The sequence below is a fragment of the Bos javanicus genome, chromosome 5 (assembly GCF_032452875.1).
Source record: "Bos javanicus breed banteng chromosome 5, ARS-OSU_banteng_1.0, whole genome shotgun sequence".
Classification (NCBI taxonomy): domain Eukaryota; kingdom Metazoa; phylum Chordata; class Mammalia; order Artiodactyla; family Bovidae; genus Bos; species Bos javanicus.
In genome coordinates, this window is record NC_083872.1 from 47985811 (window position 1) to 47999348 (window position 13538).

The 13538-nt window shown below is 39.9% G+C and overlaps 1 protein-coding gene across 1 annotated transcript in view; it reads right to left on the bottom strand.

The window, feature by feature from the left end:
* Positions 1 to 4870: 4870 nt before the first annotated feature.
* IRAK3 (interleukin 1 receptor associated kinase 3) overlaps positions 4871 to 13538 on the bottom strand; it is a 67593-nt gene continuing 58925 nt past the window's right edge. The window contains exon 12 of the mRNA XM_061416566.1: positions 4871 to 11844. Within this exon, the coding sequence (XP_061272550.1) occupies positions 11329 to 11844 (516 nt within the window). The 3' untranslated portion in view covers positions 4871 to 11328. The remainder of the gene's footprint in view (positions 11845 to 13538) is intronic.

Genomic DNA, 13538 nt, shown 5'->3' on the forward strand with positions numbered 1-13538 from the left:
CTGTATAGCACTAGAAACTATAGTCAATATCTTGAAATAAACTATAATGCAAAAGAATCTGTGTGTGTGTATATATATATATATATATTTATTTATTTATACACATATATTATAAAACTTTGCTGTATACCTGAAACACAATATTGTAAATCAATCAATTTCTTTAAAGACTAATTCTTGTATTTAAAAAATGTTTATGGAGCATCTGCAATGTTATAGGAAATTTTCTAAGTTGGTAGGAATCTAGGTGTGAACAAGTGAAAGTCCTTGACTTTCTGGATTTTATAGAGAAACCTGATGATAAACAAATAAATATATAATACAGTGTCATGCACTGACAAATGAAGAAAACAGACACAACATAAAAGGTAATAGAAAGTAATTACAGAGGGAGGAATTCTGGGGTGAGAGTTCCAGGCGGGAACTACTAGGGTAAAAGTCCTGCAGGGGAATGAGCCTTGCGCGCAAAAAGGCTAGAAAGGCTGGAGTCGATGCTGAAAGGGGGCGTGATGAGAACTGAGTGGGAAGAAATGGAAGGTTAGTCAGGAGCTTCTTCAAAAGGTGAAATCAATAAGTCAAAACAAGCAAGATGGCACTGAAGCACGACGCTATGAAGTCATTTAAAAATGGTTGGAGAGTGTTATAAAACACAAATGTAATATACTCTGGGTTTTATTTCATAGAAATCAATTACACAGGGAAAGGATGAAGGAGAGGTGTGCTGTCAGCAGTTTATGTGAAAAACACGTCAAGGCCTTCATAGATCCACAAGCTCGGTGAGAGCTAGTATAAAATGATGAATTTGAGACACACACACACACACATTCTCCAGCAACAAGCACATATACAGATGTGTATGTGCACGCATTTACCTACGCTTAACACAGCTTTCAGTGGTAAAGAATCTGCCTGCCAATACAGGAGAGGCAGGTTTGGTCCCTGGATCAGGAAGATCCCCTGGAGAAGGAAATGGCAACCCACTTCAGTATTCTTGCCTGGGAAATCCCATGGACAGAGAGGCCTGGCAAGTGGAGTCTTTACCACTGAAAGTTGTGTTAAGTGTGAGTAAATGCATGCACATATGCACGTGTATGTGCTTGTTTGTGGGGCGCGTGTGTGTGTCTCAAATTCATTTTATACGGCTCTTACTGAGCTTGTGGATCTACCGCGGCCGTGAGGTGTTTTTCACATGGGGTTGCAAGAGAATCAGACATGACTTATCGACTAAAGAACAACAGCACAACGTTAGACAAAATGAACAGTGCATACCCAAATTAAATGACAGAATAAACTAATATTCTTTTTACCCACCACATTGAAAGTATTACATTTAACTTGATGATACATTTTATGAGTTATTGACGATTACATTTTTTTCCAGGACCAGGATGCTGTGAAAAATAAAAATACCCACTCACGTATGTTTTTGGCTTTCCACCCATTCTTCCAAGACTCTGAGCTCTGCTAATTTAAAGGTCCTAGATCTCAAGTGAGAAATGATCCCATGTGGACACAACCACGGTTTCACTGAATTGGAATTTGAGGGACTGGCTTTTGGGGCTCTTTCTTCCACTGAACCAAGAAGAAAGAAGTAGATTATTATACTGTTTCTGGGCATTGATTGCAGTTATCAAGGGGAATCAGATTAGTGAGCACAGCAAGGGCAGGGAGGTCTGAGTTGGGAATCCAGGAAGCTGTGTGTGCTGACAGTTCCCCATCCAGGAGTAAAAGTACATGTGCAGTCGTCACACACTAATAAAGGCAGGGCCAGCGGAGACACACGCTCCAGCAATGAAGGTTTACTGCACACCCTCAAGGAAGGAAACCCAGATCACCAGGGTGCCGGCTGAGGGCAAAGGGGAGCATGGAAGGAGACTTAGAAAAAAAGCATATTATACACGCAAATTGCAGACTTGTGACAAATAATAGAAACAAAAACCATAGCAGCCAAGCATATTTCCTTGGTTTTGTATTTATCTGTGTATTATTTACCAATTTTTATTTTTCCTCTCTTTTCTCCTATATAAGAAATGTTGGGGATGATTGCCTGTATAGTTAGAAAATCCAGGTGGAAGAAACATTAAGATCACCTAGAGACAGAAACAGAGAAGGCAATGGCACCCCACTCCAGTTCTCTTGCCTGGAAAATCCCATGGACGGAGGAGCCTGGAAGGCTGCAGACCATGGGGTCGCAAAGAGTCGGATACGACTGAGCGACTTCACTTTCACTTTTCACTTTCATGCATTGGAGAAGGAAAAGGCAACCCACTCCAGTGTTCTTGCTTGGAGAATCCCAGGGACAGGGGAGCCTGGTGGGCTGCCGTCTATGGGGTCGCACAGAGTCAGACACGACTGAAGCGACTTAGCAGCAGCAGCAGCAGAGACAGAAATGATGACTGATGAGAACTTGGGTCTCCTCTTTGGGCAGAACAACAGCATCTTGAATTATTTAAGTGTTATTTGTATGATACTGTCATTGTCCCTGCGAAGTTAAACATAGGGTACGAAGGTGAGGATAAAATGCTGAATGACTGAAGAATAGGATTTGTCTGTTGGCTTTCAGCTCCATGCTTGTCCTTCTGTGCTTTCCACTATAGTTCAGACAAAACTGTACATCCTAGATGCCCTTGGCAGCTAACTTCTCATTACGGGATGTGGAAGAAATGGAGAAACTTTTCCTTTCCCTGCTTCTTACCAGGCCCCTGGCAGTGGCAATAGCCAAGGGTCGCGTCCAAGTTCCTGCTTCTCTCCTTGGCAACACTATTCCAGAAGCATTAGTAGCAAGTTCTCAGCAGTCTCAGAGGTCAGTGGTCATGAGCTCTTAATTACACATTTTCCTTTTTTTTTTTTCTCTTTTATCTGTAAGAGTGAGAATGGCTTCCTGTAGTATTACTCTCTGGATAACTTCGCATTTTTCTCTGCACTTCTAGGCTTTCCAACCCTTTGATCGCCAATTCCCAATATTAAATTCCATCTGTTTGAAATAGCTAGTAGGCGAGTAATACTACGGGAAGCCATTCTCACTCTTACAGATGAAAGAGAAAAAAAAGGAAAATGTATAAACAGTTAAATGTAATACGCTCAGTGTGGTGGGTAAAAAGTAGAGATTCTATTTTTCCATAAGCACAGTCACTGATTACAGATGAACCCATGGCCCAGCCTATGCAAAGAAAAAACATGGAGTCAATTGGAAGAGGAAGAGATGGTCACGGACAGGTAGGGCAACATGGAGAGATCAGATAAAGTCTATGAGCTCAAGGACAACATACTCTGATTCTCTGGTGCCTGGCAGCTTCGGGGGGTTATAGGGTCCAGCGTGTGGCCTTGGGAATAGTGGCTGAAGGGGAGTTTAAGTGTGGCTTCAGTCTAATCCATGAGCTCTTTTACCTGTGATGCAGCAATGCTGCCTCGTTCACTCACATGACCATAGAAATCAAGAGCAAAAAATGCCAGGATACGAAATAGGAAGAAAGATGAACACATGTCAGACCATGCCTCCTAAAACATGGTGATAATTTTTTATTAAGGAAATACATTTTAATGGCCAAAACAGGATACTGATAATCACATGAATTATCACTCCTTCTTCAAACTGCCAGACAAATGCATAATGAAAATGTCAGAGATTGCTCTGCCTACCACAGCAAGCAAGAGCCTCAGAGCTGCAGGCAGAGTTAACATAAACATGCGTATCTGGGTTTGTCAGCATACTGGAAAATAAGCACGCATTTTTCTCCGGGTATATAAAATACAAACAATAAAAGGTCATTGATTAATATGTGCCCTTGGCTGAAGTCACTGCAGCCTTTTTAAAAGTCATATGATATAAACATTCAAAAACCCCACAAGATCCAGTGTTTAATGGTCCTGCAAGTACATTATAATTCACCTGTACACTTTCAGAAGGACATGAAATTATCATCAGTAAATAATGGGACTAAGAAGACCGCCAGAAATTTATACCTCACTCTACTGTGCTGTTCAGAATGATTCCATTTTACATTGTATTTAGGTATTGGTTTCCTTTTCTTTGTTGAAATTTTTGTAGTGATGGCGCCATTGGTGTGACCTGGCATTTCTCTCCTAGGAAACACAAGAATAGCACCAACACATTAATTTGGTATAAAAGACCAAAATTTGTGGCTGTGTTATGCTCTTAAGAAGTCAACACTCATTTATCTTATAGCTAGATTTACTAAGGAAGTGTTTTTATCATATTCCTATACTCTGTAACTTCCTTATGTCCACAACTGTCCCAAACAGAAATCATTAGAGTTGGTATTTTACCCTGGAGTATATTTTGCTTTCTCCCTTTATGATGAACACATTACTGTGGATCCCATTAGACTTGTTTCATAACCTCCATGTCTACCTGCTGGAGCAAAGCTCTGTGTTCATTCTTTCTCTGCACACTTGCAAGTTTTATTTTCAGTTGGTAACTAAAATTAGAGTCTACTAAGTTCAGCATGGATAGTGGGGCACCTGACTAGGATATGGATACCTTAGGGTGAAAAATTTACCTCCCCAAAGATCTTTAACTGTAGGTTGTTTCTTGAAGTAAGCATAGATGTTAAAAGTAACTTTTAAAGATTTTACCAAAATCAACTAAAATTTGATTACAGATATTCTCAGTTGTGTACTGTGATCTCTTCTCCATTCTTCTGTATTTCTGCTCATCTTGTTTTTGCTTCTTGGGCTGCCTTTTGCCTCTAAAAACTTGTTACTCCAAGGATACCAGACAAATCTGTATGGAAGTGTCCATTTCATGGAGGTTGGAAGACAAAAAAAATAAAGGGCATTGGAATAAAAGCAAGATTACAAGTTGCCAGGTGCTATCAAGGACACAGCTGAGCAAAGAATCAGACCAAGGTAGAAATGTAGAGAATATTTTCTCCAAAATAAAAATAGCTTTATTATTTTCTGATAATAAAAGTGATACATGCTCATTATAAAAATTTCCAATACATAAAAGTCTAACAAAAGTAATGATCACCCAAATACCACAGCCCAGAAAGAAACCATTACTAACTTTTTAGCAAAGATTTCTCTATGAAACATATATTATTTAAAAATATCCAGTATTATAAATGGGCTCATATTAAACACGCTATTCTGTGGTCTGCTTTTTCATTCACTAACATTTCAAGGACAAATTTTCCATAGCAGTAAACATAGATCTAAACAATTTTAAATTAGGCAGATGTGTATAACTCAATTATAGACTTGTGCTATAATTTATTTAACCTGTCTTCTATTGAAGGATATGTAGCTGTTTCCAGTATTTTAATATCATAAACATTAAAAAGTACCTATTTGCCCTCATGTGTACACACTTGTGAAGTTTTTATTCATTATGATGAATTCCTAAACAAATTTCTGGGTAAAAGCAATGGGTAAACAGAACCATTTAAAGTTTTGATACATACTGCCTTCTAGAAGTGTGTGTAGTCGCTCAATCGTGTCCGACTCTTTGTGACCCTGTGGACTGTGGCCCACCAGGCTCCTCTGTCCATGGGATTCTCCAGGCAAGAACACTGGAGTGGGCAAGCTGTACTAATTTCCACTTGCATGAACAGTGTAGGAGGGTTCCTTTTCCTCCATACCCTCTCCAGCATTTGTTGTCTGTGGATTTTTTGATGATAGTCATTCTGACTGGTATGAGGTGGTATATCATTGTAGTTTTGATTTGCATTTCTCTGCATGAAATTAAAAAGACGCTTACTCCTTGGAAGAAAAGTTATGACCAACCTAGATAGCATATTGAAAAGCAGAGACATTACTTTGCCAACAAAGGTCCGTCTGGTCAAGGCCATGGTTTTTCCAGTGGTCATGTATGGATGTGAGAGTTGGGCTGTGAAGAAAGCTGAGCTCAGAAGAATTGATGCTTTTGAACTGTGGTGTTGGAGAAGACTCTTGAGAGTCCCTTGGACTGCAAGGAGATCCAACCAGTCCATTCTGAAGGAGATCAGCCCTGGGATTTCTTTGGAAGGACTGATGCTGAAGCTGAAACTCCAGTACTTTGGCCACCTCATGCGAAGAGTTGACTCATTGGAAAAGACTTTGATGCTGGGAGGGATTGGGGGCAGGAGGAGAAGGGGACGACAGAGGATGAGATGGCTGGATGGCATCACCGACTCGGTGGACATGAGTTTGAGTGAACTCCGGGAGTTGGTGACGGACAGGGAGGCCTGGTGTGCTGCAATTCACGGGGTCGCAGAGTCGGACATGACTGAACAACTGAACTGAACTGAATTGAATATGTTATTCCTCTTCAGAGCAGATATGTCCTGGGCTTAAATAATTTTCACTTTGTATCCCCAGTCCATCATCAGTGTTACTTAGGATGAGAGTCAACTTCTTTGAACCTCATTTCCCTTGATCTTATGGTAACAGAACACAGATCAGTAGTTTAGATGATGTGTGACTGCAGCTCGCACACCCAAATATTAACTGAGTCTGACCCTCCTTCAAGTACACTCTTCCTACCTTCTTATATTCCATCCCAATTTACATTAGTCTGTAAGAAAATTTCAAAATTAAGGAGTCACTGAAAAACAATGGAGATGTTCAAATGATTATATTTATAGAGATGACCATAAAAAATTGCACTAAGGCAGATGACATCAATAAGAAGGTTCTTAAGTGAAAGTTTGGTGAGCAATGAAGGTTTGGGAGGCATCTTCAGAATAAAAGTGCTTCCCAAGAAAATACTTGCAATCCAGTGGACCATTAATATACCTAAATAACTTGGGACATAAAGATGGACGCAAAATACAAGAAACATCAGCTTCTCTGTCAAAATTCAAAATGTTGGCTTATCATTGCCTACACATGATTTGGAAATGTTTTTCACCATGAGGCAAATTTATAAGCCGTGTACACAATTTTTAATTCTTTTCAACAATGCCTCAGATATTAATATTTGAAATTAGACTTTCAACCAAGAATGATGAAGTGGAACTATTTAAACAAATGATTGATGACAGTCTAGATATTAGAAAGACAGACTTGGGAGCAAACTAAATGACAGTGTTGAGATACTAGATACCAATGATTCTGAAGAGGTTTGAAGGATTATCCGATTCAGTCATTCACTTGGTGGGCCATATTATGTGTCAGGTACTGTGCTAGCCATTAAGGATACCAAAAAGAGCAGGATATAGCCTCTACCCCCAGGGAAGTTTCAGTTTTATGAGGAGAGAGAAGTCAACAGGCAGTTCCAGCGTGGGGTGATGGTGTGGTGAGGCATGTGTAGACGCTTCAGATTCCTTACTGGAAGCCTGCTGAAGATGGCATCAGTCCTAGTAATCTTTGCCTCCTCCTTACTCTTTCAGCCCTTACTTTCGGTTCCAAAAGTTTGTGGCTCAAATAACAGATGTTGTAATAGAACAGTTAACTTGGGCAGATGCCTTTTCATCCTTAATAAAATGTTTGCTTCTTACCTGGTACTCTAGTAGCTAACATAGTACCTTGATTCTGGCAGATGCCTCACAAATGCTTCTCATGTAACTTTCACTTCCTAGAATCACTCTATCTCAGGTCATAAAAGCTGTTTTACACAAGCTGTTCTATCATCCCATGAAACTCCACAATGACGCAGTGGGTCACAGATCATTACAATTCTCCAGAAGCCAATAAAATTGACTATGCTAGAAATCCCATAGCTGACTTCCAAAACAACAAAACACTTTCTTCATGTTTTGGGGGCTATAAAATGGGACAAAAATCTATCAAGTAAATAGGATCTACCTGGAGGATAGCCCACGGTACATTACAAAGATGAAGGTGAATGAAATTCTTTACTAATTTATCTTTACTGATCATAGGAAACACTTGGGGCCTCTTGGTTTCTTCATGTGTCTTAGTCTTTATATCATGAGGCCACTAAAGTATCCTCTTACTGCCTATAGCAGGATGGGAGATTTAATTCCTATCAGTTAACACTTATCAACAAACCCACTAGAAGGCAAATCTGGTAAGGAGTACTGGGTCACTCAATAGTAAATTCTGGTTATTTCTAACCACAGTAGTATCTGCTTACCATATCATTAATTAGGTTATTGCCAGTTAATCTGACTTGGTTTTTAAGATGTCCAAAATAGTCACACCCAAGCAAGGTGATCTAGTTAAAAAAAACTCATTGATGAATAGTATTTCTAGACCTTCTACTCAATGCTAAGCAAACTTCTATGCAATAGATTGGGAGCTAGCAATCTGTGTTTTTAACAAGCCTTCCATGTCATTTTGTTGCATGCTAAAGTTTGACAAACGCTGCTTCAGGTCAATTAAGCAAATTCCAATCAACATCATACCAACAGATTACACATGTGCTGAATAATGGTGTGGGCCTGGTGTCAATGAGAACTTCCTAATGATTTCCCTTTGAAGGTACTGCGAGATTCAGATTCAAAGTGAAAAGCAGTTTAACAAAGAGTCAGTTCTTTATTATCTTGATTACCTCATTTGAATTATTAGTGGCAACTTCATCCGATTCCAAGCTTATTTGCCCGATTCAGCCAAAATACATTCAGCCTACATGAAACAAGCTAAATCGACCTCAGAATGGCTAGCTATTTATAAAGCCAAATGTCAAAGACTTTCACAGCTTCCTGTGATTAACAAGGAATCAAGAGTTGGGTATAATCAAAAGAGTTTTCAAACTAGGCCAGGTCATCACAAGAAGCAAGATCAATGAAGTCTAGTGCAACCCCTTCCCCCGACAGTCTCAACATAGGGGCAGTTTGGGAGCATTGTGAACATGCTTCATGCTCAGATGGGGAAGACAGCAATGGGCAGTCAGAATGTGTCAGACCAGCCCTCGGAGATGGCCTCTCCCAGCTGCTTGCCTGGGGCTTTTATTTGACTTGTCAATCAGGCTACAGCTTACTGTGTTTTGAATCTCACTTCCTGCCGTAAGATCCTTTTTCTCAGAACCATAGCTCCATGTTTTAGACCTTGGTCTGTTAACCTGACCCTGATTTCTGATGATTTCCTTCTTTGAATAATTGCTCTTGAATCTGGACTCCAATCTGACGATCATTAACTCAACTGTACAGATTCACCAAAAGAATAAAATAAAAACTTACCAAAAAATGGGCCTATTCCTTTGATACAGAGAAAACTAGAGGTCTGCCCATATATAGTAAACATCCTGGAGAGGGAGATTCTGTAAATCCTCTGGAAATGGTTTTCATGAGTGTTTCTGTCTATCATCATAAAGACAGTCATTATCCCTACTTGGTTAATTTACTCAGGAATGTTTACTATAGCTGACTTTTTTATTATGTGGGTTCACAGAGATAATGTCACTCAATTTAACTTATAAGGAAACACCTGCTCTGTATAGGATAACATGCTAGGCCTAGAAGAGATGGACCCTACACAGTCAGGGAGTATGATAAACAGAGTAATGGTCCCAAAGATGTCCATGTCCTAATCCTGAATACACGACTTTATAGGAGAAATGGGACACTGTGGCTGTGATTAAACAAAGGATCTTAAGATACAGAGATTTTCCTGGATTACCTGAGTGGGCCCAATGCCATCACAAGGATCTTTTGGAGAGCCAAAGGAAGAGGAAGAGGTGATGAAGAAGAGCTCAGAGAGACAGAGAGATCTAGATTTAAAGATGTGACAGATACTGGCTTTGAGGATGGAAGAAGAAGGCATGAACCAAAGAATGCAAATAGCATTTTGAAGCTAGAAAAGGCAAAGGAACGAACTCTCCCCTAGATCCTCCAGAAGGAATGCCAAGGACTTCTGACCTCCAGAGCTGTATAATAATTAATTTATGTTGCTTTAACCCACTAACCTACTGCTGTGATAGCAGTAGGAAACTAATACAGGGAGTTTATCATCTAGTAAGAGAGAAAAGATATCATAGGTAACTTGGATATGATTCAGAAAGTGACAGGTATAAACGAGAAATGCAAAGAAACTGTTACAGATGATACAAATAAACTTATTTACAAGATATAAACAGACTCGCAGACACAGAAAACAAACTTATTAAACAGGAAAGGAGGTTTAGGAGTTTGGGATTAGTAGATACAAACCATGATATATAAAACATAAACAACAAGGTCCTACTATATAGCCCTGGAGGAGGGCATGACAACCCACTCCAGTATTCTTGCCTGGAGAATCCCATGGACAGAGGACCATGGCAGGCTATGGTCCATGGGGTCGCAAAGAGTCAGACACGACTGAAGCAACTTAGCACACATGCACCTACTGTATGGCACAGGGAACCATATTCGGTATCTTGTAGTAAACCACAATGGGAAAGAATATAAAAAAGAATATGTGTATATATATACAGGTATATGTATACATATACACACGTATAACTGAATCATTTTGCTGTACATCAGAAGCTAACACTGTAAATCAACAATACTTCAATAAAAAAAACTTTACAAATGGGAAAAAAAAAGAGAAATTGCTATGGAAATGCTGATAAAGTAAGTAATATTGGCTGGAAAGATTAGGAAAGCTTCCTGGAGGAGGCAATTACGGTGGGCCCTGAAAGACTGGCTAGAATTTCAAAAGGGAGAGATCTGGTAAACACTAGGAGTAAAGGCATAGAGTTGGAATCAAACAAAAAGCTGACTGAGGCCTTTATGACCAGCCAGTTTCTTAGGAACAAGAATTATTTGATTAAAATTTCATCATCTACTCAGGATATAATAGTCTCTAAGTATGTAAAAAATTATAATACTAGTCATATAACAACTATATTATATGAAATAATCTAAGATTTAAATACAGAAATACAGATCTTGGGCATGTAATGACCAAGGGTGAAACTGGCTCATTTTCACATATGCAGACTTGACAGGGATAAAAGAAACATACTAAGAGTCAATCGAAATAAGCAAAAAGGCAATTCTTTAAAAAGATTTCTATTAACATTTACAAATCAGACATTTCCTGCAACCTCTGCAGGCAGGCTAAACCAAAACAATGGAACCCAACTGAACTGAACATACTTGGAAGCAGATTGGAGGCTCTAAGGACTCACATGGATGTGACAGAGAAGACACTGTAATCCAGATCCTTTCTAGTAGGTTTTGACTGTTCTGTCTGAAGTCAGAGTCCACAATCTTAAACAATTCTGAATGGTTTTAATTTAGCCCAGGCTGGATCATGAGGCAATGATCCTACTAAAACAAACTTTTAAGCCACTCTGTTCTACAAGTTGGAAGGGAAGGAATGGAATGGGATTGGTCACACTGTTGATGGGCATCAGCCAAATGTATCATCCCTTATCCTCCAGCACTACTGATGAAGACAGTGGCTTCCCCAGATGAGACCTTACTCAGTGCCTCAGCAATTCTTGCTTTCTTCTTTATCCTCATCAGAAACCGATGCCTTTTTGTACAGTTTGCATTCATTCCATGAAAATATGGAGGAACAGCTAGTCTCCACTGGCCTGCTCCTATAGGAATGGCCTGGAGCTTCTGCAGAAGTGTCCGTATGCACACTGGGGGCCCTCAAGTCCAGGGATGGAGTTGCACACTTTGGAGACCAGCTTTCCTCACAAGGAGACCCGGACCTACTGGAAGAGTCCTCATTCCCCCTACTACCCGTCTTTTTGTCAAAGCCCAGGAATGTGACCTCAGACTGGCTGCATTCAAAGGGAGTCTTCTGAGTCATTCTATCTTTTCTCAAACTTTGATCATGAGGCGGCGATGGATTATTCTGGTTTTCGTCATCTTCCACTGGAATGCTCGGAACATTATCGAAGAACAGAGGAGAAGGACTCCTGAAGGACTTGAGGGATGTGGGAGGATCTTCCACAAAATACAAGCTGGCTTGAGTACTTTCAAGAATATTTAGGACCTGAATAACCAAGAAACAAACACACACTGAATGAAGTCTCAATAACCTCTCCTTTAACCTTTTTTTCTGTCTACCTATTAAGGAATATTCTCTTTTTTCATGAAATAAGTTTAACTAATGTGGGAGACCTGGATTTTATCCCTAAGTTGGGAAGATCCCCTGGAGAAGGGAATGGCAACCCACTCCAGTATTCTTGCCTGGAGAATCGCATAGATAGGGTCTACAGTCCATGGGGTTGCAAAGAGTCAGACACAACTTAGCAACTAACACATTGTCTTTATAGAATTTGAAATGAGAAGGAATTAAAGATTAGCTAAAATTCTTCATGTTAATAACTAAATTAAGTGACTTAAAGCAAAGTAGAAAAGCCACTGAACTGAATTCAACATCAAGAGATCTGGAGTGTCTTGCTGGTCCAGTGGTTAGGAGTCTGCCGGCCAATGAGGGGGAAACGGGTTTGATCCCTGGTCCAAGAAGATATAACATGCTGCGGGGCAACTAAGCCTGTGTACCACAACTATTGAAGCCTGCACACTCTAGAGCTATGCTCTGCAACAAGAGAAGCCACCACAGTGAGAAACCTGAGCACCGCGACTAGAGAGTAGCCCCTGCTTGCTGAAACTAGAGAAAGCCCAAGGGCAGAAATGAAGACCCAGTGCAGCCAAAAATGATAAACAAGTAAATAAATAAAAATTTTTTTTAAAAAGAAGAGAACTGACTTTAGGCCAAGTTTTGCCACTAACTACTTTGTGACCTTGGACAAATCTCTGATTATTTTTTATTTCAACCTTAGTATGTGAAAGATTGGAAGGGGTCAGGGAATAGTGAACCCAATCCATAGTTCTCAAATACTAGAACTACCTAGGGAAGCTCTCTTAAAATACCTTAAAGAGTCTCTCTTACAGATCCCTTAGACTGACCTAAAGATGCTCATTCAAAAAAATATGGAGATAGGAGCCCAGGAATCTGTATTTTTAAAGCTTCCCAGTTGATTTGGATGTGCAGCTAAATTGAGAACCATTAACCTGATATAAAATAACATACCTTCACACATACATGTAATTTTAAAAATACATACAAAGAGCTTTATAATTTACAAAGTGTTTTCCCACACATGACCTCATTTAATCTGCACAAACATTATTAGCCTCACTTTATAGATGATAAGGTTGAGTCCCTTTCAGAAAAGGAAATCACTATCATAAGCCAGAAGGAGCAGACCTGTGGCTTAACCCCACGTCTCCTGGCTCCCAATTTCATGTTCTCTCCACTATGTATTCACAGCTCAAAACTGCTAGTTACATAGCTCTCACTGGCAGTGTCAGGTCTAGAACACAGCTCTCCTGATTCCCAGGCCAATGGTCTTCATATTCTGATTATGTCAACTCCTTGTTTAAAAACTTTTCCATGGCTGACAACAGATTCAGGATGGAATCCAAATTCCTAGAATGGAATTCATGCCCCTCGATCACCTGGAACCTCCTATTATTTTAAAACAGTCCAGCATTTCCCTCTCTGTCCTCGTACTTCCATGATGCAGGATTATCTGCAGTCTTGGTGCCAGGGAATCCACTGCACCTCTGAGCCTTTGCAGGCATACAGTCTCTCTGCCTGGAATATCCCTCCATCCTAAGGCCACCTAAATCCAACCTATTCTTCAGATTATAGCTCAGTTATCACCTCCATCAAGAAAC